The following is a 23,822-nucleotide window of genomic DNA, read 5'->3' as shown; positions in this document are numbered from 1 at the left end:
GAAAGCATCTCCCAGCCACCTTCCCTCCCACCAGCAGCTCCAGCAGCTCAGGCTGCAGAGAGCAGCCCAGGATAGCAAAGATCTGGGTTTCCTGGTGGATGTCCTGCACTGAGCAGCAAGAGAACCTGGATGGGACTGCATGGCTGGTCTCCTGGTTTATCTGAGGAAAGGTGGCAGGACAGGCTCACCCTGAGTGTGACGGGAATGGCCTCTGTCCTCCTGTGACAACACCCTGGGCTGCAGCTCCAGCCCCTCCATGGCTACTGCTCAGGGTCCCTGGAAAGACAGAGACCCAGGGAGGGACTCTGAGATTACCACCAACAGAACAGGGGAGAGGGTAAAAGCATGTCAAATTATGTGTCCCACTAAAGCTTTCCCTAAGACAAAAGCTCTGGTGAATAATACGGTTGTTAGCATAACCAAGGCCTTTGACATCCTTCTGCTTAAAAAAGTCCTTTTTGCTCATGACCAGTGTCTACAGTAGCACTCACAGGATTAAACAGCCAAAAATTAGCACCCATAACCAAATCTGCACCCAGAATATTTCAGCACCTTCTGTTAGAGGATCTGAAAGCACTTGACAAATGTTAACCAACATTTGGCCTCACAACCCCCAGTGAGGTAGAACAGAGCTGTCCCTGCAGGGACAGACAGACAGATTGAGGCACAGGGTTACTCAGAGACCTGCTCCCATTCAGACACGAAATTCAGCAATGCCAGGGGCTGAGAGGTGTCCTGACTACTGCACCCAAGCTTTGTCCACAGCACCATCCTCCCCCCCACAAACCCTCAACACGAGCCCTTAGCCTGTGAACTAACCCCAGGATTCTATTTACAATATTTAAAATGACCAGTTAGCAGTTGTGCAGTCAGAGAGTTATTCCATCAAATGAAGCTACCAGTGAGTACAAATGGTTTCTTGTGCAAAACTCTGGGTGTAAATGATCATGCACTAGGACTACTGGGTGCAAATTTGGTGCATGATAACTCTGACCCCTTGACAATTCCCAATCCTGACCTCTCTCTGATAAATCTCTTTTAAAAAGTTGCATTATTAGTATGATCACACAAGCCTTGAAAGATGCAGCCTGCACAGATTGTTTCACCCCAGCAATGCAAGCAAACAAAACGTGGAGTGGCTTTGGGAACAACCCAGCATCAAACATCACAAGGATAAAATCCATCCTAATCACAAGGGGTTGCAAGGCAACAGGGAGTAGGTGTCTATGCTGAAAAAAAAAATAAAAAGGCAAATAGAGCGACAAAGAAAGACTTGATTGCACAGATTTCATTTAGGTAAAGATCTGCAAGAATCAGTTTCATCAAAGCTTAGTCCATGAGGGAGGGAAGCAATGGCAGCTGGCCCAGGACAAAGCTTCAGTGCAGTAAAAACCACCAGCCCTGCGTGAGGAGATGAACTTTGCATTCTGGAGGAGGCATTACTGATTAATAAAAGCAAAAGCCTTCTCTAAATACAGCGAGTTTGTTTTTCTCAGATAGAAGATTTTCTTAAAATATGGGTTTTGGAACACCACAAAACTTCATTTGTTATATAAGTAGAGAATCTGGCCATAGTTAGGAATACTGAAGTGTAAAAAACCAAATACGTAGTCTTAAACATTACAAAAACTATCAAAACATTCAATATTTTGAATTTACTATTTCCCCCCCCTTACATGTGTCTGTTTTGGCAGTGATGACAAGATTTCTAAACTGAGTTGCTGTTATTATTGTTTTGCAGTTGTGGTTGGGTTTTTTTTTGTACTTTTTTTTTTGTGAACGTGTTTTTTTAAACAAAAGAAAATTACCAGCTTTTATAAAAAAGAAGGAGCTTGAATGCTTACTCCCAAAACACAGATACAAGGTTTTCCTTTATAAAAAGTGTATTGATTTTTTGCTATAAAAAGTGACCTGTAGGGTGTCAAACCTGAAAACAAATTCTCACAGTGTTTTCAGTGTTGGCTGTTCACAAGGCATTACTGTTACAAACAGAGATAGAGAGATACCATAGGGGAGGTATAAACATTTGTTACCAGCTAGCAGCATCCTTGGATTGCATGTGGAAGGTGTTCTACTCCAGATAACTCAGCTGATTTATGGTTTCAATTAGTTATTTAAAAAATCCAAACAGAACACAAACATTACTTGATTAATTTGAATTATTGTACTAACCTTACTTAGCATCTGACACAATCACTCCTAATCTCATCCAAGCTTCTGCTGGCATATTAAGCAAACCAGAAACTCCTTTCCTGCCCTTCACAATAAAGCCAAGACTGGTTGGAATGCAGGTGCCAAAACTGGGGCTGTGAATGAGGAGCAGCGAGCTGGCAGAGGTTGGCAGTTTGCACAGCTGGAGAACATCATCTGCTCTGCTCCAGCTTGCAAACTGCTCAGCAAGGGCTCCGTTTGCACACCTCCAGGGGAGCTACTTTACTAACACTAGGAGAACCACACGGTCGCAGCAGAAGAAGAAATCATAGAAGAAAATGGGAAATGCACAGAGAATCGTTGGCACGTCGGCCCCAAATTTCTCACAATGCCCATTTTGCACCCCTGTAACTCAGAAGAATGGTATCCCTCTATCTCTATAGACTGGCAGGTGTTGGTTTGTGGCACAGAGAGGAGAAATCACAGAACAAAAATGACAATTAACTGTGTGTCCTTTGACTTGAAAGCACCGGTCACCTATCTGCTTGTTTTGGCAGAGGTACTTTGCTGTATCCCAAACGCAATATGGACATTTCGCTCCGTGCTGCTCTACATGGAATCTCCAAGGGAATCCGAGTCATCCAAGGACAGAGGCAGGTACAAGTCCTGTAGGGAGAAAGGAGAAAATGTTAACCCTCACCATCAGCTCCCACCCTTGGCCATGCAGAAGGAAGCAGCTGAGTGGCTCAGTTGTTTGTGGGCAGCTCAGAGGGTGGAATGCACTGGGCTCACCAGAATCCAGGGAGTTCCAGGATAAAATCAAGGCAGGCTCCTTGCACAGAGGAGCAAGGGCATCTCTGCTCCTGATGACTGCTCCTGAAGTGGTTTTTTCTTGTTCTGGATCAATGTGTCCATTCCAGCACATGCATAAAAAAGCAGCACCTTGCCTTAAACACATCTCTTTAAACCTAAATCAGGATTGAAGAGTCTTACCTTGGTATGACAGCTGCCCTCAGGACAAATCTCCACGAAATTCACATGTTTCGTGGTTTATTCTTTATTTTAAGTAACTTCTAATCAGTTGGAAAAGTTAATAAAATAACCCCAAGTTTATTATTTGGATCAAATGTTCAATGTAAAGCTTTTCCAGTGCCCCTTTCTGGGATAACCATTTTATTCCATTTGTTTAAAGTTCTGTGTGGGACAAGGGTACAGGAACCAGCTCAAGGGCTAAAGCTCTCCTGGGACCTATTGAACTCTGGCCCACACACAGGTGATAACTGTGAGCAAAATGAAGAAAAGCCCAAATATTCAGGGAGGAAATTCACAGAAATTTTGATATAAGAAAAGGTAAAATAGGACTTTGTGGTGAACTCAACCTAAGCATTTATCACTTGAGCTTTAAGGGGGAAAAAGAAAAGCGATTTCCTTATAAGCAGGAAATTGCTCCTGGGAAAAAGACAGTGATGCATGAATATTCTGGTAACCTAAAATGCTGCATTTGTGTTTTCTGATTGGCTTAGCTTAGCGGAGAAAATCATAGCTGGGTTGGCTTTGCCCTCAGCAGTCACCATCTATTACAAATGGTCTCAGGGCTGCACTGGAAAGGTCATAAATCAGCCAGCTGAAAACATACATAGTCCACCAAAAAGGTGAGTTTTACTTGTCTTGACCAAGAAACAAGTCCTCATCTACAAAGTTCTAAATGAGATAGAAAGTTTGGAAAATATTTCGTGTCCCTGATGCTGAAGCGAAGGATGCAGTTTGCAGCATTACTTCTGCTGAACTGATGAACTCACACCATGGGCTAGATTCTGTTCTCAATTACAAATTAATAATAAGTCTGGACACATTGTGTTATTTTGGTGTATTTTCTCAAACTTAGAGAAGCTGAGCAGCTGAGAACAGAGTGAGGTCCTGAGGAAAACACAGTTTTCATTTCAGTTATGCCTTTTTTAAACAGAATTAGTTCAACCCCTGCAATCTGGCCCACAGTGGGTTCCACGTGGCTGCTGACTGCAAGACCTCAGCACCACCAGAATTTTTAATTATTCTTCAAAAACTTTGGGTCAATGCTTTCAAAGTCAGGCTGAGAGGTACATTTTGTTTACTAAACAGAAATCCCTCTGACTTCCTCTCACACGTACATTTGTGTCCAAGCTCCAATTCCCGTAACAAGTGAAAACTGTTGGAAGCAGCATTGTGGCTATTCCAGAAATGCAAAGGCCCACAGAAATGAAAGTCAGAACTCAGCACAGAGTGGCCCTGAGTAACAGGAACTGAAAAAGCTGCGACAGCTGCTGTACCTTTTAAATAAATCAATACATGAATTATCCATGAACCAGCACAGGTTTCCTGATCTCTGCCAGGATGCTGTGCTACCTGTTGGCCATGCTGTCTGTGACCAGCTACAGCTCCACAGCACATTTACCACACCAGCTGTAAGAATCACCTGCTTCCTGTAAAACAGAGCATGGCCTTAAATAATTTAAAAAAAATAAATTCTTGAGGAGCATCATTAAAGTGATGTCTTAGAGCTCCAGTAACATTGAATTGCTTCTGCTGTTTAATGGGCCTGAATTGCCAACACTTGAGGCTTTTCAGGACAGAAGGGTTGACAAGAAACCACATCCATCAATGATTTTTTGCAAAGAGTGGTACAAGCTCATGGTTAAGTTGTCTCCTCTGATCCCTCTGGATGGTCTCCAGCACACATTAACAACTCTGGGGGAAGAATCAGGCCAGTGCTTTGGTCACCACCTTGCCCAAAAGGACAACTTTTACAGGTAAATAGCCAAACTCCACTGTTTGAACATCAAGAGTTGTTGTTACTCTTCCAGAGGATACGGCCATGGCTCCAGCCTCACACAAATCAGAGGGGCTGAGGCAGAAGGAGGTGTAGTAAGGTATAAGAAACGTAATACCTTGTGCTTACGGAGGCTCCCTGGGCTGGTGGGTGTGGAGATCGGGGACTGCTTGGATTTGGGTGTGGACAGCTGACTGCTGGAGGTCCCGTTGGCTGGCAGAAAACAAGACACAAGCTGGAAATCAGGCAAGCAAGGGGAAGATTTTTCTCCTTTGGGGAGATGGAAGGTCTCCAAACATTTAACACCATGGTTTATTCACGTTAGGCAGGAGAAAAAAAACAAACAAACAAACAAAAAAAAACCCCAAAAACAAAAAACAAAAAAACCCCAAGAAATGAACAGCATAGCTATAAACATAACTCAAGGATTTCAGCTGCTCAGGGTGACTGCAAAATACAGCTAGATACAAAATAAATTGAGGGAGCAATATTTCACACAACAAATATTCACCAAGTCGATCCAAGGCACACATCACCAAAAAACCAGAAAGACAGTTTCTGTGTTCTCAAACTGTTTAAGGGCCTGACTGGAAACCAGGGGCTGGAGATATCTGGATCCTACACAAGCAATGTCAGCTGTCAATTATAAACATTAAAAACTAGACAAACAGCAGCCTGGAGTGCCCTGGCTGTAGTTTGCTGTGGGTGGGATTAAGTGACCCAAGAGCCTGATGGAATTATGCTTTCAGTTGTTAACAGCTGCATCTGCAAATCAGTTACTTAAAATTCATCGAGCACTTGAGTGTCTGGAGGAGACTGAAGAAGTGTATAAAGTATTGTAGAGTAAAATGTGTGAGTGTTGTATTTTTAAGAGTAAAACCAGCAGAGCTCTTGCTTTAATGCCTAAGAAAGCCTCACTCCTCTGTTACCTCCCTGTGAGAACGGGGGTAGCTCAGGTTTGCAGCAAAGGCAGAGGTCAAACAGGTGTGAAAAGAAACCTGTGCTCAAAGCCACTTGACAAAGGAGGAGCTGCCAGCACCTTAAAGCAGCTCAGATGCAACAAATTCATGGTGATGTGGCTCCTCTGCCTTCACATCCATCATTTCCATGCGTTTCCTCCTTTTTTTGGAAGAGGTTATTCATCACACACGGTTTTCTTCCTATCACAAATGCGCCTTACTGAGGAAATGGATATTTTTAAAAGGTGGTAGAAATAATGGTTTATAGATAATTGGGGAACAGAGTGACCCTTCACCTCCCTGTCCCACTCAGACCATTCTTTACTGATAGGGGGAAAATCCTGTTCTGGAAAGGCAGAAGCAGTTTCCTGCTGGCCCCTGCACTGAGCTGTGCCACTCTACAAAACGAGCTGCCCTCCAGGCTGGTGGGGAAAAAAAGTAGAGTTCTCTAACAATATGCCAAATAATGAAAGCAATTCAGTAAAAAAGAACTTGGATCTCTTTTATGTTTTATTTCACTGGGTGAATTTGTGTTTCCTATTAAAGAAAATGTGGGGAACAAAAGGACTGATGTAATCTCCATTAGCTAGAATCTATTTCCAGTTTCTAAAATGCCTCTTTCTTTGTGTCCTACTGTCACTGATCCTTCCTAAGCTGAAGAATGACACCTAAGAACTCTGCAAGGAACCCCAATTTCCCTTCCACAAACAAGACTGGAACAACAGCAGAGCCAGTGTGCAGCAAAATGGATGTAATTGCTGCAGGGCAGGACAGAAATTCCCTAATACAATGAGAGTTTTAAGTGCTACAGCAGGTATGTAAATATTTTATGAGCATCAACAAAAAAGCAGATGTGACATCCAAATCAGAAATGGAATGAGACAGATGGATATCATTACAAATACAGCAGAATTCTGCAGCAGGAGTAACAATGAAGAAGCCCAGTTTAATTTTCTCTGCCTGCTAATGAAGAATAGTGTTCATAAGCAAACTTGCCTTTGAACTGAAATGCAAGAAAATCACAGGAGGCAAGGAGCAGGTCCCAGCTGGTCCATAACACTGCTGCTCCACTAAAATCTCCTGATGATTTAGGGTAGCTCAGGATCTCACCTACACTCAGCTATTAGGAACTGTTCTTTAGAACCAGCTTTCATTTCAGTTCTTTGGGTTTTTTTCCACCATTTTATTCTTTGTGCATTATGGCTTGTTCATGGCATTATATTTGCTCCACAACATCAATTTACCCTGAAGTACTTATGTCGTATCCTTTAATTGCAGGAGCACGTGCACCTTTTTCCACAGGATCCTCACCTCCCCCCGTGCACGAGGCAATCTGTGCTCAGGAGAGAAATCAGCCTTGTCCAGCACACGGGAAGGAGGATGGAGAATATTCCTGTCATGTTTGAGATGAGAGATCCAGGTAAACTGAATTCTCTGTCTGCTTCTCCCTCAGGCATTTTAGAGTCCCAGAATGGTTTGGGTTGGAAGGGATCTTAAAGCTCATCCCATTCCATCCCCTGCCGTGGGCAGGGACACCTTCCACTGTCCCACATTGCTCCAAGCCCCATCCAGCCTGGCCTTGGACAATTCCAGGAATCCAGGGGCAGCCACAGCTGCTCTGGGAACCTGTGCCAGGGCCTCATCACCCCCATAGCAAAGAATTTCTTGTTAATATGTAAACCTGCTCTCCTTCAGCTAAAGTCCATTCCCCCTTTGTCCTATCACTCTGTGGCTTGTCAAAAGTCCCTCTTCAGCCTTTTCTTAGGCCCTTTTTTAGCCAGGTTTCTCACACGGAATTGTTCCCTGATTGGTTTGACTGGGGCTCTGGATCCAAATTTCCAGTGCTGACGAGCACCAAGATCTGCAAATGAGGTTAGCGAAATCCATCTTTTGAACTCTCTTTCTGTCCACAAGCAGAACTGGAAAAAGCAGGGTCTGAGGCTCACAGGGGGTGCTCAAAATGTGTGGAGATACCTATTTCTACTAACTTGTTAAATAAGGTTAATAATCTGTGCTTGATTGGGGTTTACAGCATTCTGCAAGTGAGATCTCAGTCTGAGGAGCTCATACAGCTCAAGAGTGAGAGGAAGGACCAAGAAATCCATGGCTAGTTTTGTCTCCAGGTCAGGGTTTGAAGTGCCACCACAAAAATAAAGAAAGGGAACAACCAGAACGAGGACAGCGGGAAGCAAACATAGAAACAGCAGCTTGTTCAGAGAGCACGAGCCATGCTGCCCTTCAGGACAGAAAAACAAAACCTCAGGAGTGGAAGGACTCGGATTGCACAGGCATCCTTTGCTCAGGCACCTCCAAACTCCCAGGCACTCAGCTCTGCAGCTCTGGCACCCTTTTCCCCCTGTGTTTGGTGAGGGGATCCCTCCTGGGTGTGCCTGTGGGCGGGCAGGCAGCAGGACACAGGGACAAGCAGGGGACAAGCAGGGGACAAGCAGGGGACAAGCAGGGGACAAGCAGGGGACAAGCTGCTCTGTCCCATGTGGCATTCCCCAGATATCTGCTGCCTTTGGACACACTCATCCATAATGACCCCGGGGAGCAGCCCTGCAGCCAGGACAGACGGACACTCTGGGTCTGCTTGCTGATTGCTGCTGCCTGCTGAATGTGCTTTTGTCCCTCTGTCCATCGGGGACTGAGACTCTGAGGTCCTGCAGCAGCCTCGGAGCCCTGCTCGTATTCTCCCTGAGCCAAATCAAGGCAAAGACATTTTCAAATTTTAGTTCAGGTACCAGTGATCGTGCCCTGGTTTTAAAAATCACAAACTCTCCTATCACAGCACGTGTTTTTATACAACTGAGCCCTTGTTTGGTATGTCAGTTAGTGTAAGATAAATTCAAGTTTTTATAACAAAGAAAGAATGGAAAATTACATCATTCATTATTCTCTCTCCTGTATTTCTCCCCCTGAGATTCAGCTCTGGTTTTGCTTAGTCTGACTCCTTATTGGAGCAGTCTGTTAAAGAAATTCTGCCAAACTTCATGCTGACCCTACTCCATTTAAATCTCCTGGATCAGAGCAGAAGCACAGGGACTGCTCTCCTTATGCCCAGCTTTCCTCTGTCATGTTAGGAGAAGGAACTGGACGGTGCCCCGCAGGTGTGGTTTAGTGTGGATTTCACTGCTCTAAGCTGTGCCTTTCAGCAAAGCTGACTCCCTAGGAAGAAGAATTGAGGCTAGAAATACATAGAAGCTTTGTAACTCCAATTTTGCCAGAAATCTACTGGCATTGCTTAGGAAATACAGATGTGGGTTGGGTGAGGGAAGGGGCAGAGGATTTCCCTTGGGAACACAAGGATTGGAATGCGTTCCCATCTCCTTATAGCAAGATGCTTCTTTGTTCTGCATTCATTCATTTAATTTTCATTCATTCATTTAATTTTCATTCCTTCATTTAAATGACTGCATTGTAAGAGAAAAGCACCGTGTCAAGAAAACAATGTTTAAATTGCTTCTGTGGATTTGCTACCTCACTTTTTTGGATATCCTGGGAGCTGAAGGGCTCTGGCAGCCCACAGGGACTGAGCTTTCCACACTGAGGCCCTGACACTTCACTGTGAGGTGGGTTCAGACTCCTCTCACCCAAAGATTTACCTCCAAACCTGTACTGACATCAGCTCTCAGGTATGTCACAATGGCCTTGGAGACCTTGGTGGGAAAAAGAAGTTACAGAAACCAACACAGAAAAGAACTGGAAAGAACAGAAACAACATAAAACCAAGGAAACTCTCATGAGTTTCCACACGACAGCAGAGTGAAAGACAACAAAGACAAAAGGTACAAATGGATAGGAGAGCAAACACACAGCAGAAATATTGCATATATTTGAAGTAAAACTGCTTTTAAATAGTTTTCATGCATTAAATAGGTGAGATTCTGTGGGGAAAAAAATAGGTCAGATCATCTTTTATTAATCAGACTTCATTCAGCTTTCTTTGCTTTTTTGAATGTGGTAACTCCAAAATCCCATCTAAATGTAAATATTGATTCTTAAAAGATGTGTAAATCCACTTAATTTATTACCAGTTCAGTACAAGAATACAAAATGGTATTCTTTTTTCTCTCTGTCCTGAGAAAACAAGAGTCTTCTATTTTTCAGTACTGAAAGAGCTCAGTCTTTTTTATTCTTATTAAGCAGGACAAGTGCATTTTTTCCTTTATTGGAATTACAGGAAAGCACGAAAGACTCTTGTCTGGACAGATTAAAGAAACCTGATTTGCTCTTCATTATTGACCTTAACTCCAGGAATTGGTTATTGTTGAGCCTTTCTGGTTGCTTAAATCTCCCCCTGAAAAGCTCTGCTAAGTGTGTTCATTAAAGCTCATGAGATGAGTCACCATCCTGGGCCTGGAGTCGCTCAGTCAGTTAAAATCAGGCACACAATAATTGGCATTTCATATGAAACTCTATGTACATGCAGTAAACTCTGCTTCTGGTGGGAATCAGCACCTGATGCTTGTGGAGAAGGTTTAAAGCTGCTCATGCATGAGCTGACTCCCACATCACTGATTTTTTTTATTTCTGGGTTTTTATAAATCAACATCGTGTTTCCCATCATGCCTTCAGTGTGTCTACATAGCTCTAGCAGGCATTTGGGATTGTGAAAGTGGTTAAATTATGGCAAGCCTGATTTTGAGAATAGCCAACAATAGAATCTTAAAGAAAAGCTTTATGAGTGCAAAATCACCTTAGAGAGAGAGTTAATATTTTTTTAAAAAATACAGTCTTGGCATGTGCCAACCAGTTTCACACTGTCTCTTTAGGTAGCTGAAGAACACCCACACACCTTGCACAAATGAACTGCTTCTGGGGAAATCATTCTGACTACTGCCAAGAGAATTTTTTATCTAATAATTCCCTTTCTACTGATGGTGAGCTGTTGTGTGATGTTCCCATGCAATATATAGCATGTTAGCATGATGGTGACAAGGAATTCCTGGTTTATATCACCTGTATTGGTGCTGTGGGACTCCTGAACTCAAGCTGTGAAGCTCTCCTGGAATTCTGACATGTTAAATTGATCACTTGGCCATTTTAGGGAGAGGCCATGTCTGGTTCTCTTTTGGAACAGAACAGCCAGGCAGGTGGGAGATCAATCATAACCCCAGAAACTCTCCATGACTCTAGAAAATATTAATTATCAGAATTCCTGAATTTGCAGCCCAGCCTCAGACTGACAGCTCTGCAGCTCTCCACGTGTGCTGCCAACCCAGGTGCTACCAAAGAAGGAGGGAGGCATTTCAAATGGTGCAAGCTGCTGCAGTAAATCAGGATTCCCATTTTCCTTCTCTTCCGTTACTGAATGGGTGTCTCAGTGTCCCATCAATAAACCCGTCACCAGTTCTGCAATTGCAAGGTTTAAATATCCTTTAAACAATGCCTGGAAGGAGGCAATAATCACCATTTGCTTTGCACAGGAGGTTACCCTAAATCACTCTGTATCTACAGGGACCATCTGGGAGCACTGTAGGCCCTGATTTCCAAGTTCAGGAACTTCCTTTCAAATACATTTTTTGTGGAAGGAGGCTGTGAGCCTGTGGGTGAGACAACTCAATCCACAACTACATTTCACCAGTGGGGAGTTCCTTCCCAAAACTTATCGAGCACCCCTGTAGCTGCTTGTTTCCAAAAGGCACCCGAGTTCCCTTTGCAGACAGGGAGTTTGTGCTTTTCCCTTGAGCACAGAGAAACCCAGACAGCAAGGAACAGTCACTCACCATCTTGGTGGTTACCTGAATCGGCCGGGGACTTGCTGCGGCGCATGGGCGCGGGGCTCTTGGCTGAGCTCTTCTGAGGGGTGGGGGAGGATTTGCTGCCCGTGGCACCCGCTGGGCTCCCCTTCATCACCCGGCACTCTGGGGAAACACAAAACCCACCTGGTTATGGCCCTGCTGCTCCCTGGTGTCAAGCAGCCATGGGTAGCTCAGTGCCTTGTCCCCAGAGTGATGCAGAAGATACCAAGGGCAAGGGAAAAGCTGATGTTGTCCCTTGTTCTCCAGGGTGAAAGGAGACTCTTGAAGGGGAGGGTGAAGAGAACAGCTCTGCTCCTCCAGAGGAGGTGCTGAGACTCTGTGGGTGTCCTACCTGTGTTCTACCAAACATTTTCTGCCCTTCCCTTTCCCTTGGTTCTCATGAGCGCAATGAAAATGGTCAAACCTGACCGAGGGGACACTCAGGCCAAGAAAATCCAGTTAATTTGCTGTAACCCTTCCGTGAGGAACCAGTCACAGGAATGATGAGTGCCCTTTCTGCAGGTGCAGAAAGCCAGCAAACAGCCCATGGTGTGCTGTAAAGTCTCCAAGTGGCAGATGGGGCAGCAGCCCCGGGAGGCTCTCACCCAGCTGGAATCAGCCTCTTCTGTCCTCAACAAGCTGCAGCTTTTCAGATGCAGAAAGCAAAGGAGACAAAATGGTTTCACAAAGCACATGCTCTGTCCTGGCCGCTGGTCCCTTTCAGCAAGGTTTGTATAAACAAGCCCAGCAGATTTATGTGCTGGAAGATGTGAGCAGATGAGAACCCCAACTGTGCTTTCCTAAAAAATAAATAGGCCAGGAAGAGTGGAAAATGTAAACATGATCTACGGAGTCCTGCAGAGGGGAAGTGAAATGCTAACAGACCTCCACGTGTCCCAGGTTTTCAGGCATGCCTGATCTTCAGAACCAGCCTTTATTTACACTGAGAGCCAACAGAAAAAGACCTTCCCACCCCTCAAGTTATTAGCTTAATCCAGTTAAGAAGAAGGCAATAAAAAAGGGATTTCCTCTTTGTCAAATGTTAGCTGGTCCCACCTCATCTCCTCCAACAACTTGTCCTCACCAAGATGTGAAAAATGTGTCATTTTTACAGATGTGAATTACGTGTTCCACATGCAGGCAGATTTTTATGGAAAAGTTTAGCTCAGCCCCACTTGCTTCACACTGAGGACTCTCTGGAATGGAGTCCCTGGTGGAATTAAGACAGCCCAGGGCAAATAAATAACTGGTCAACCAAAAGCAAGCTGTCTGACTTAAATGTATGTGTTACTTATCTATATATCATTGTAGCTACAAAAACGTAATTGCCTTAATTTTTTCCCCAGGTTTTCCTCATTCTCAGTCAGCCAAGGGTCCATCTCTGTTCCTTCTGGATGGTTTGAGAGAGAGTTTTGCTGTTGGGTCATGCAGCACAAGAATGTGAGGAGAGGAGGCCTTGTGCTCCAGGGATGCTGCATGGCAAGAATTAAACCTGCAGTCAGCTTATTTTCTCTCCTGCTAAATCGATTTTGGAAATTGCAGATCAGGGATAGAAAAAGTTGTGGGTTTTTTTCCTTCAAAAATACTTAAATTCTCACAGATGATGTCAGAGAAAGGCTTGTGGAGGTCCAGCACCAACACAGCCCCAATTTCTGTACATGAAGAGCAGTACTGAGGGGACTCAAAGGGTGTCAGGCAGCTGTGTTTAGTCACCTGAACTACTCACTAAAAAAAAACCCCAAAAAACCAAAAAACTAAAAAGTAAAAATACTTCATGTTAGGTCTCTGCAAGAGCTTCCAAATTTATCTTCTTCCCAGGGGAGTAATTGCTTGGAAGGAAATCTGGCTTTGCATTTTCCAGTACAGAAAGGCTGACTCTGAGGAATTCCTCCAGCTCAGCCCTTGGCAAGTGTCAGTACACCAGAGGCAATCCCTGAGCTTCTGCAGGAGGTGGAAACCTGGCCGTGCTGGGGTTGGTGTGAAAAAGCCTCTAAATGTCACCAAAGTGTGACATTTCCATGCAGCTGAAAGCAGTGGGTACAAAAGGGACAGAGCAATGTCATCTGGAAGGTGCTCAGCAGCAGGGATTGGAGAGTGGAAGCTGTGGGCAGGGGGTTTTTGGGGTTTTTTTGGCTCTTTTCCCTCTGGGCAGTCAGGAGGAAAAAGATGACATAATCCTCTCATGTGCTGTTTCTCTTTTTGTTTCCTGATGTCCTGCCAGAGTGAACATAATAACCAGCAATCCTGGTGTGTGTCATCCAAACAGGCAGGAGAAATTTCCCCATGACAGAGGAGATTTTAGTAAGTGACACTCATCTGCAGAACCTCAGGATTCACAGCTCTCCTGGCAGCATCTGCCTTGGAATGAGGAAGGATGATGGGTGTTCAGAAGTGCTGAGCCTCCTCATCTTCCTCAGAGCTGCAAGGCTCCCTGGAAATACCTCTGGAGCTACTCACTGCCTTGCCAACAGCAAACTTGGCTTCTTTCTGCCAGAGAAATCCAAGCTGGAGAAGTGAGCAGTGAGCAGAAGTGAAGGCAGAGAGCTGGGCTTTCCATCCAGTTGTTCTGCATCCAAGTTTTTTTTCCAGCGTGGAGCTCCCTGTGGAGCTGACTCAACTGCTGAGTGGTAAAAACCAACGTGAAACTCAGCTTACAGATCACTTCCCCAGCCTGACACGGGCTTCATTCTCTGCCTGCGAAGTCTCAGCTGAGCCTCAGAAACTTTCTTTGAATTACCCGAGACCATCAAATGGGTTCATCTGGAGTACACAGGTCAGAAGTACCAGCACTAAAATAAAATCAGGCTTGCAAAGGAGTAATAAAAAACACAGTGTTTGGAGATTAGAGGCTGCTTGACTTTCTGGCATCCAGCAAAAACTCTTTGGTCCTCAATACAGAGGAATTTGCAGCACATAGAAGAGGAGGGGCTTGTGTTCCTTATACAGCACTCCTAGAGCTCTGGGAAGTGAGCCTAGATGCTTGGAGACTACATTTTTTTTTAGTTTAATTGGTTAAAATGACAATCATTTCCTCTTGCTGCACTCACTGGCACCTGAAGAGAGGTGGGTACAGTTGTCAGGTGGGGTGGGTGGTAAGTCCTACAAGCAAGCTCTGTATATTCTGTAAAATCAAAGATTTCATGGCTTAATTGATCCCACAGTCTCACATTATTACTGGCAGTGGTAACAAGGAAAAATAACAGTGCTGTCCCTGTCATGCCCCCAGAAAGGGAATTATTGCCCTGCTTTTTGAATCAGCAGAAGTAAGCAGTGGAAATGTGATATTTTTTCCCAACTGTTGCTTCTTTCCCTTTTTAATATGCACGTGTCTACGAAAGGATTATTAGTTCTCAAGAAAAATGCATCTATCTGACTGTGACTGGAGAAAACTGAAAGTATAAACACTCCCAGATTTTGCAGTAAATGTCAGAATGCTGTAGGAATTAATTTATTCTGACTTGGGCTACCTCAGTCAGTATTTGCCTGATTATAATACTGCTGACTGGATAAGTATCACAAAAGGATGCTAAATTCCATGTACTGGGTCTTAAAAACCAGAACAAAAGCATGCAGCATTATTATCAGATACGAGCAAGTGAATGGAAATGAAATAAAACCACAGCGTGTGTTTGATGTTACCGCTTTCATCCAGGGAAAAGTCATCCTGTGCATAGCGGAATTTTTCTGGACCACAGGCGATAAACACATCATCATCCCCAAAGAAATCGTGCAGACAGGTCACCTACAGAGAGAGCAAAGTCATTCGTTTTATTTTTTAATTGGCAACATTCTGGTGTGTCCCAGCTTTTGCTGAAGCAGAAGGAGGTTCTGCCTCTCTGCTGTTCCCCCACCCCATGTTAACGTGGTCCTGCTTTCCACAAGGCTGGTGCTCATCCCTGGACTTCCCAGGGCAAGTCAAGCCTAACAGAGTCATTAAAAAAAATCAAAACAAAAAACAACAACAAACAAACAAACAAAAAAAAACCAAACAAAGAAATATAAAAACCCCAACCAACTCCTTTGCAAGTCGTTGGAGGTTTGGCATTTCCCACCCAGCTGACAGGATGCATCAGTCACCCAAAGGAATGACACAGCTACTTCTAAAATAAGAACAGAGGTGCCCCCGTGCCACACTGGCAGGGCTGTGACATCTCTGCCTGTGCTGGGGCTATCTTGGTACCCACAGAGCCTAAAACTTCAAAGAATCACTGGGTTTAAGCACAGATGTGACTCCTCCTGAGCAATCCTGATGACAAATTTTAAAACCAAAACGTTTATCTTGCTCTTGGTGGGGAGACCCAAAGTATGACAGGACAATTTTCCCACCCCAGCACAATTTAAATGCAGATTTACTGCAGATGTTGTACCAGCCTCTCCCTCACTGAGTGCCTTGCTGTCCCCTCTTTTTTCCATCCTCAGTAGGAGGAAGCTTTATCTTGCAGCACCTGGAGCTCCAAACTCTGTCTTGTCTTGCAGCATCCAACAGAAACAAAGTACAAGATGTGGGAGCCCCCGGATCCACTGATTTAATCAGAGAATTGATACCTGGGAGTTTGGAAATGTGAAAATGCATTCTGGTTGCTGGGAAAAAAACATCTAAATCCCATTAGGCTGGGAGCTCCTCCCCATATTCAGCTGGCAGAGATCTGCAATTTTCTACAGATGATGGACTTGCTTTAACGATTCCTAACAATATCCTGATATCCCAGACATATACTGACCAAATATTGTGTCAGATGCAGCAAAAATGCTCATCTGTAAACATCCCAGTGTGGAGCAGCTCCAGCAGAGCCAGCCTGGGGCAGCCACACATCTGAGCACCCAGCAGAGCTCAAGGTGGCTCCCTAAAGTTCCACTTTCCCAGGAAACCATTCCAAGCAAGCACAAGGTTGGCACTGGTGTTTATAATGCAGGTGAGAGGCTGAGAGCTGCTGCTGCTGCCCAGTGCTTTACTGGGGGGGACTGGGGAGAGCACTGGAGATAACCACGAGGAGGGAACTCGCTGGAGGAAGAGCTGAATTCCTGTATCTGCTGATCTCTCTGAGCTGGACTGTGAAAAGTTAATTTCAAGCTCTAATAAATCAACTCTAAAGAAGGCTTTTGGCTATCTTAATTAGGCTCAGTATTTCACACTGGTTAGGATAATGTGTAATTAAAGCACTGCCTATGAGTGCCAGCACTGGTTCCGATGCCAAACCTTAGTGAAAAGCCTGGTTTTCACATTGTCATGGCTTTAAAAATGGAGCGGGCCCAAATCTGCCATGGCTTTGATCAGAGTTACAATTTTCTCCGCTAACTCCAGTGAATTCCTATTTCTGATTGCCTAAAATTAGATTGAAAATAGCTAACTTCATCCCTAGACAATTCTCCCAAAGAAAAGATGACATTTCAAACCAGCCCTTGGTACTTCAGCCCTCCCCCTGAGGATGTGTGGCACCGATTCATTTGCAAATAATTGGGTTTGGCTGAGCACACAGCTCCCAGCTGAATGCTAAGTACCCCACTTGTGCCACTGAAAAGACCCGTGGGTTGTTCTGCTCCACTGTGCAGTTTAATCCGTGATCTAAAGTTGGATCAAAAGGCTTCAATAATTTCCCAGCCTTTTGCATGGTATCAGAAAGAACCCACAGATGCTTTTGTTGCCTCCATGTCCAAGTGAGAAGTCCAAGTGTGGATTTTGTCCTTGACTGCCCACAACTACCCCAAGCAAAAGAAAGTCCAGAAAATCTTGAGATCCAAGGGTCCCAACATGATGGAGAAGTCCCAGCCTGTCCAAGGACAGGAACCTGATTGCATTTCAAAGGGAGATACTTGCAATTCACTTGTGTGCATTCCTGTCCCTCCAGAGAGCAGTTATTATGTGTATTTTATAGTTATGAACAGCTGGCTGAGCACTGGAGGCTGGTAGAGAATTAGATCTCTTGCCAAACTCCGAACATTCAGGAAACAATCACTTCTGTATTTGCCTTATTTGTTCCCTTTTTTGTTTCTTCTTGTAACTTCCACTGCTAAGAGCTCACCACAACACAGTAGAAAGGACAGCCAAAACCCAGCCCCACTCTCCTTAAATAGTGCAAAACATTGCAAAATTCAGAAAATTACTGGCTTATGTTCACCACGTGTGTGGTATTTTCTATTTACCTTTTGTTTATTCAACTCCAGTCCTTGATCATTGCTCTGAGCCCCTGAAACACATCCCAGCTGGGCTCCTGTCCACAGGAAGGCACTGGAGTAAACTTTCTTTGGGAAAACAAGTGACTCCAGTGCTGGGTCTGAGAGCACCAGAGCCAGATTGTCTGAGGGGTGCATGGAGAAAAAAAAAAAAACCACCAGGATGAAGCCCTGGATATGCTCAGCCCTGAAGGACATGCTGGGATAACTGGTTTGAGACCTCATTAACCAGTATGGAATGTTTAAGGGCTGTTCTTGACAGGCAAGGCCAAACCTCTACCTGCAGTAATGTTGTAGAGGCTTTTAGTGACTCCCAAATAGCATTATTGGTCTCCTCTCCATTTTTCAGAAGCCTTTTTACTGAGGTTTACTTTATTTAAATAAATAAGTGTAGTACAAGTCTCTCCCCAAGCAGCGTGGGACTTTTTGAAAGAGTACTTTCTGCTTTCACTTACTCTCATCTACCACTCTAATTAAATCCAATAATTCACCCAGAACACCATGAAAAAACAAAAACAAACAAACAAACAAACAAACAAACAACAAAAAAACAAAACTCTGAAAGAAGGTTGATATCAACAAAAAATTTACCCCAGATGATAACATGAAAATAATGTTTTTAAAATGTGCTTTGGTTTTGGTTATAAATTTATTAAAGCATGAGACAAAACCCAATAATAGCCAGATAGTGCAAGGACCAATGCTGCCACTTGAAAATGATGATTTTGTTGGTGGCTGTTGTCATGCACCCTCAGCAATGACACCAGGAACCATCAAAATAGGAATATTTTGTCTTTCTGCAGTTTTCAGTCTACAAGGACTTTTCATCTATAACAAAAATGAAACTTGTGTATGCAGCTACAGCAGACAAGATAAATAGTATTGATTTCCAAGCATGCTTTTGTTTAAGGGAGGATAATATTTAATTTGAAATCCAGGACTGAAAAGACAATATTGACTTGGGAAAGGATCATACTGCATGAAATGTTTGCTCTCCAATTCCTGTAGCTTAAGCAATTCCAAGGAAGGAAATCACATCTTCACACTCCAGTCGATGAGGCACAAATTTATTTCTTACAAAGTCATTATTTCCAATAGATCTGAGGGTAGCATTTTTCTTTGTGCCGAGGTCTGATCTTGAAAAACCTTTATAATGTATATTATGGAAGAAATAGAAGGTTGTAGAGATTAGTTTGCAATTCCTTAGGTTTTCGTTGTTAAATTAAATCCTTCTCTGCTTATATGAGAAAAAAGCTTCCCTGAGAGGACAATCTAGCTGGGATTTCTGCAGTGACAGTCCATCAGTGTCTGCTGCAGCAATTTTAATTGCAGAGAGGAAAAGCTGCAGCCCTGTGAGAGCTGCTGAGCCCCTGCTTCATTTTAATACAGCACTTGGAGAACTAAGCATTTTTCAGGATTTTGACAAAATGGAGCTTGCCTCACACACATCCCTGGATGGGAGCTTACAGTTTGCTGAAATGCCAGTGATGGCACAGACAGAAATTCTGAGTTCACCTGGAAAAGGAGCAGTAAAAACACAGGATTTCCACTGATACAGCTCAGAGTAACTGGCTCTTCCCACCTTCCTCCAGGAGGCAGCAGCAGTATTTAGAAACCATTAATTTAACAATAAATAATTCAATTAAAAAGTAAGAATTAGAAGAATTAGAAATTAAAAGGAAAATAATTAGAAATAAAAATCTGAAGCCTGAATCACCCAGCAGTGAAGGGTTGGGATTACCCAGCTCCTTTTGCCCCCTCCCAGCCCCTCACTGTCACTCCAGGACAAAGCACTGACAGAGGGTGACTGAACTGCCCTCTTCACCCATTTTTTCAGTCAGAAAATGTTCTTATTCATAGCTCTCTCCCTCAGTCACAATGAATTTGTAAACCATCCTCTCTCTAATACTCCTCCCATTCAGGAATTTAGGCAGCAGCACATAAGGAGCTTCAAAGTCCCCAGGTTTCTGCAAATCGAATGGTTATGCTCAAAGAAAACAGTTCTCCTCTTGCTTTCTTGAAATCATCACAGTTCTTCAGCTCGTAGGCTTCCAAAGGTCAGAACAGGGGGAAAACTGTCTACAGAAAGAGCCAAAAAAGGGCCAAAAAGACCACAGGAGACAACTGCATGCCATACACGTACAGGCTGTAAGAACAGAGCTGAATTAAGACACGCTCTTCTTTTCTAGGCTGCTTTGATAAGTTCTGTAAAATTGAACACATCCAATCACCAGATAAATACAATTAATGTGTTTTACTTGCCTGCTCCTTCCCTTTCTCTCTCAGCACTAAGCTGAGCAAGTCAGACCAGCAGCCAGACAGGCACCAAGAGTTCACCGAGCTGAAAATGGCACTAAAACCTCTTTAAACTCTGTTTTAACTCACACCAGCAATCTCAGGGATTTATTTATACTCCACCAGCTGTACTCCAAGTCAGATTGGCAGTGGCCAGTTTGTTTCACGTCTGAGGAGCCAAAGTCCTAAATCATAAAGAAATTCATACTTTATGATGTGCCACTTGGGTTTCTGCAATCAGCAAAGCACAGCACAGAAACCAAGATTGCAAAGCACAGCACAGAAACCAAACACACCCAGACTGACCCACAGAAAGATTCAGAAGGAATATGAGAATTGATAAACATAGCAAGCTCTTCACCACACACCCAAAAAAAAAAATAAAAATTCAGAAGACTGAAGGGTTAAGGGAATGCAATGAAAAATAAAGATGTTGGTATTGGAATGCACACAACTTAATACATTTTTCTTTTTAACAGTCTAAAGACTGCAAGCTCAAAGCAGACACTGAATTGATTTACATTTTATTAGATTCTGGTTTCCTCTATTTAAAAATAAGAGATGTTTGGATTCAATTATTTATTCAAAGTATGCACACACCCACTCAATAGATTCCACATTTGCATTCACAGAAAGAGAATTACTTATCTGCTTTCCTGAAAAAAAAAAAATACTGCTTAAAATTGATAAGCGATAAAAAGAGGAGCAGGAAAACCACAAATACTAACATTACAAAATGGACCCAGATCCCGCATGCCCTGTGCCACACAAATATTTTAAGTGCACTTTGGGGAGCCTTTCCCTGAGCTACCCAGCAGTGAGGGAAGGAGCCTCTGTCACCTGTTCTTCCATCTCTGCCCCCCTGGGCCCCCAAATGTCCACCTGGACACCTGGCCAGACCATGGCCACGCTGTCCCCTCCCTCCTGTGGGGCTCCGTGAAGGCAAGGAAAAGTCATCTCTGCCATCTGGGTTTCTCTGTGACCTCTCAACAGGAACATGCAGAGATTTTGCCATTCCTTCATGGATTATTCAGAGATTTCCACTTCTTGCACTCACAGAGACCCTTCAGGTCCTGCCCACACAGTTTGATCGAAACAATCAAATTCCACTCTCCTGTAGAGGTCTCTTCCTTCCTTTCTCACCTGCAGAAGAGAAAGTTCTGGGGCAGTCAGGATGATCACATGTTTTCTTTGATGCCAGAATGAATCTTTACACCTTTTTGCTGCTGAAAAAAGCAGATCCTCTTAATTAGGCTGCATAACTCCAGCAGGTTGATCATGAGTGCTTATGCCCATTTTATAAACCAGAGCAGAGCCACCAGCTCCTGACCAATATGCATTATTTCTAAGATAAGCATTTGTGATGCTTATTTAAGCAGAATAAGAAATATTCATGCATGTGTGTCCACAGCAGCTTGTAAGACTTCATGCATGAAGAAATGCTGCTCTCAAGGGGCTGCAGCACACGGTGCCTGTTTATTTAAGTGCTGGAAATGGGTAAGTTTGAACCAGAATGGAACAAAAAGCAGGAGGGAGGGAGGTCAATAGCCAAGTTACCCAGTAGGAAAGTTAAAGCTGAATTTTAATATATCTGATGAATTAGTGGTGCTTCCAGACTGTGTGAAATCCAATTAGCCTCTGGGAGAAAGGTTAGTTTTTATCCCATTCCCTATACATATGGAGGAGACTCTGAAACAGATATTCAGGCTGTTGATTCTTTTTAACCAGAAGAAAGGCTTGCTCTTGCATTCATGAGGGTATTACTCCGAGGATAAATGTGCTGTGAAGTTTGGGGGAACAAAGAGCACAGCCATCCAAACCAATATATAAAACATGACCATTTCTCCAGTTGGAAAACCATAAAATGAGGAATTCTGGGTGACAGATTGACTTTGAAAGGAGAGAGATTGCCAGCACAAAGAGCCCCAGAACAAGTAGCACATAGGAATTCAGAAAACTGAACCCTAATCAGCATCCCCTCATCTCTCCTGACAGGAAACTGTAGTTTTGGATGACAGAAGAGCAGCAGAGACTTTGGCAGTGGCACAGCTACATGGCCAAGGTCAAGCAAGGCTAACTGAAATGGGAGTCTTGAAAGTAAGGACACAGGGAGCCTGTACAGGTGAGGCTGGAATATCCATTAATGGGATTTTCAACTCCAAAAAAGCTCCTAAAACCTACAGGTGTTGGTGATCCTGTTGTGCACAATTTCCTAAAATGGAAAGGCTGGTGTTCAGCTTCGTGCAGGTCTCTCCTGAAGGAGGCACTGAGAGTGATGAGGAGATTTTGGGAGAAAATGTGCTTGCAGCACACACACAGAGCACACTGTGCCAGGATGGAGTGGTTTGGGACAAAACTGATGTATTCATGCATTTCCATTTCCAGGGGTAAATCCAGTGTCTTTCAACCCACCCCTTCTGCTGCCCAGAACGCAGCCAGGGAAGGAGAGGGCAGCATCCCAGCACAAAAAAATGGAAAAATGGAGACACAAAATAGCTGTATTTGTTCCTACATCCTCTGTGATGTGGTGTAAAGAGACATAAGAGAAAATTGTGTCTTCAGTAGTCACCCAGAGTGACAAAGGGAATTACAATAAATATAATTTTGTTTCCCTTTAGCACATGGATGTGTTTCACTCCCCAAGGCAGCCTCTCTGAAATTTGGAGTTATTTGAGGCTGTCCCATGTCCTGCCGACATCAGTAACTCCCTTCCAATAAAGGGAAAATTGAGTGTGAGACTCGCTGTTTTTATCAGAGCATCAGGAGAGTTTGGGGACATTTCAGTCCAAGTCAGGACCAGCAATCCTTTGAAGGAGCAGATTTTGCACTGGCTGTGTCTCTCCTGGCACAGCAGCCCCTGACACACTTAGTTAGGGACACCCCATCCTCCCTGGCACTTGTTGATGAGGATTGAGGAAATCACAAAAAAAACCCCACAAATCTCACTCTAAAAGACAAAGAGGCCTGGCCTTGTTGGGCCAATGTAACCTTCTTTTCAAGAGTGGGTAATAAATTTTAAAAAAAGTAAACAAACAAAAAAAGAAATTATAAAAACCACAAACAAACAAAAAACCCAACCCAAACAAACAAAACAAACAAAAATCACCCCCAAACAAACAAAAACCACAACAAAACACAATAAATCATGGAACTAACAGCATAAACGCTTTCCCTCCATTTTATCTGGCACTTTGACAAATGGTTTTGGACAGGGACAGGGGTGTGGACCCCAATCCTTTGGGATGTGAGGGGGCCTGGGGCACAGGTTCAGGCTCTGCCCCTATGTTTTGTACATTTGTAAAGTCCCACACACTTCCCCATCCCAGGAGATGTTGAGGAGTTGATTTTTTTTTACCTCCTGCTATCAACCTGCATGGAAGAAAAGACACCAATGTGAAGTATTCAACCACAAGGCAACTCTTCCTAATACATCTCCAAATGGGACAAACCGTCCCATCCTCCAGCAGTATAAATTCATTTATATGGCCTATGGATACAAGTCAGCCAAATTCTTGAATTACATGGGGAGATGCAACTGGTCTGTGTCTAATTAACACTGGCTTTGCATTTCATTTTGCTCAAAGCATCAGTGCTGTTGCTCAATTCCTTAAATATTCTGTAAAGGCTCCTGGAGGCATTTTGATTCGTTAAATTTCAATGTTTGCCAGGATCTTTATCACACTGTTAATTCTGGGA

General features: G+C 43.7%; 1 protein-coding gene across 6 annotated transcripts in view; it reads right to left on the bottom strand.

Annotated features, from left to right (window-relative positions):
* Window positions 1–2,760: 2,760 nt before the first annotated feature.
* DCX (doublecortin) overlaps window positions 2,761–23,822 on the bottom strand; it is a 62,519-nt gene continuing 41,457 nt past the window's right edge. The window contains exons 3-7 of one of the 6 annotated variants that reach the window (XM_062502824.1): window positions 15,300–15,402; window positions 11,646–11,783; window positions 5,076–5,170; window positions 4,909–4,911; window positions 2,761–2,817 (exon numbers count right to left, since the gene is read on the bottom strand). In XM_062502824.1, the coding sequence (XP_062358808.1) occupies window positions 2,761–2,817; window positions 4,909–4,911; window positions 5,076–5,170; window positions 11,646–11,783; window positions 15,300–15,402 (396 nt within the window). The remainder of the gene's footprint in view (window positions 2,818–4,908; window positions 4,912–5,075; window positions 5,171–11,645; window positions 11,784–15,299; window positions 15,403–23,822) is intronic. The other 5 variants (XM_062502826.1, XM_062502830.1, XM_062502825.1 and 2 more) reach the window with 5 other exon arrangements.

The sequence above is a fragment of the Cinclus cinclus genome, chromosome 15, assembly GCF_963662255.1.
Source record: "Cinclus cinclus chromosome 15, bCinCin1.1, whole genome shotgun sequence".
Taxonomy (NCBI): domain Eukaryota; kingdom Metazoa; phylum Chordata; class Aves; order Passeriformes; family Cinclidae; genus Cinclus; species Cinclus cinclus.
This window is presented reverse-complemented; position numbering and strand designations above follow the sequence as displayed.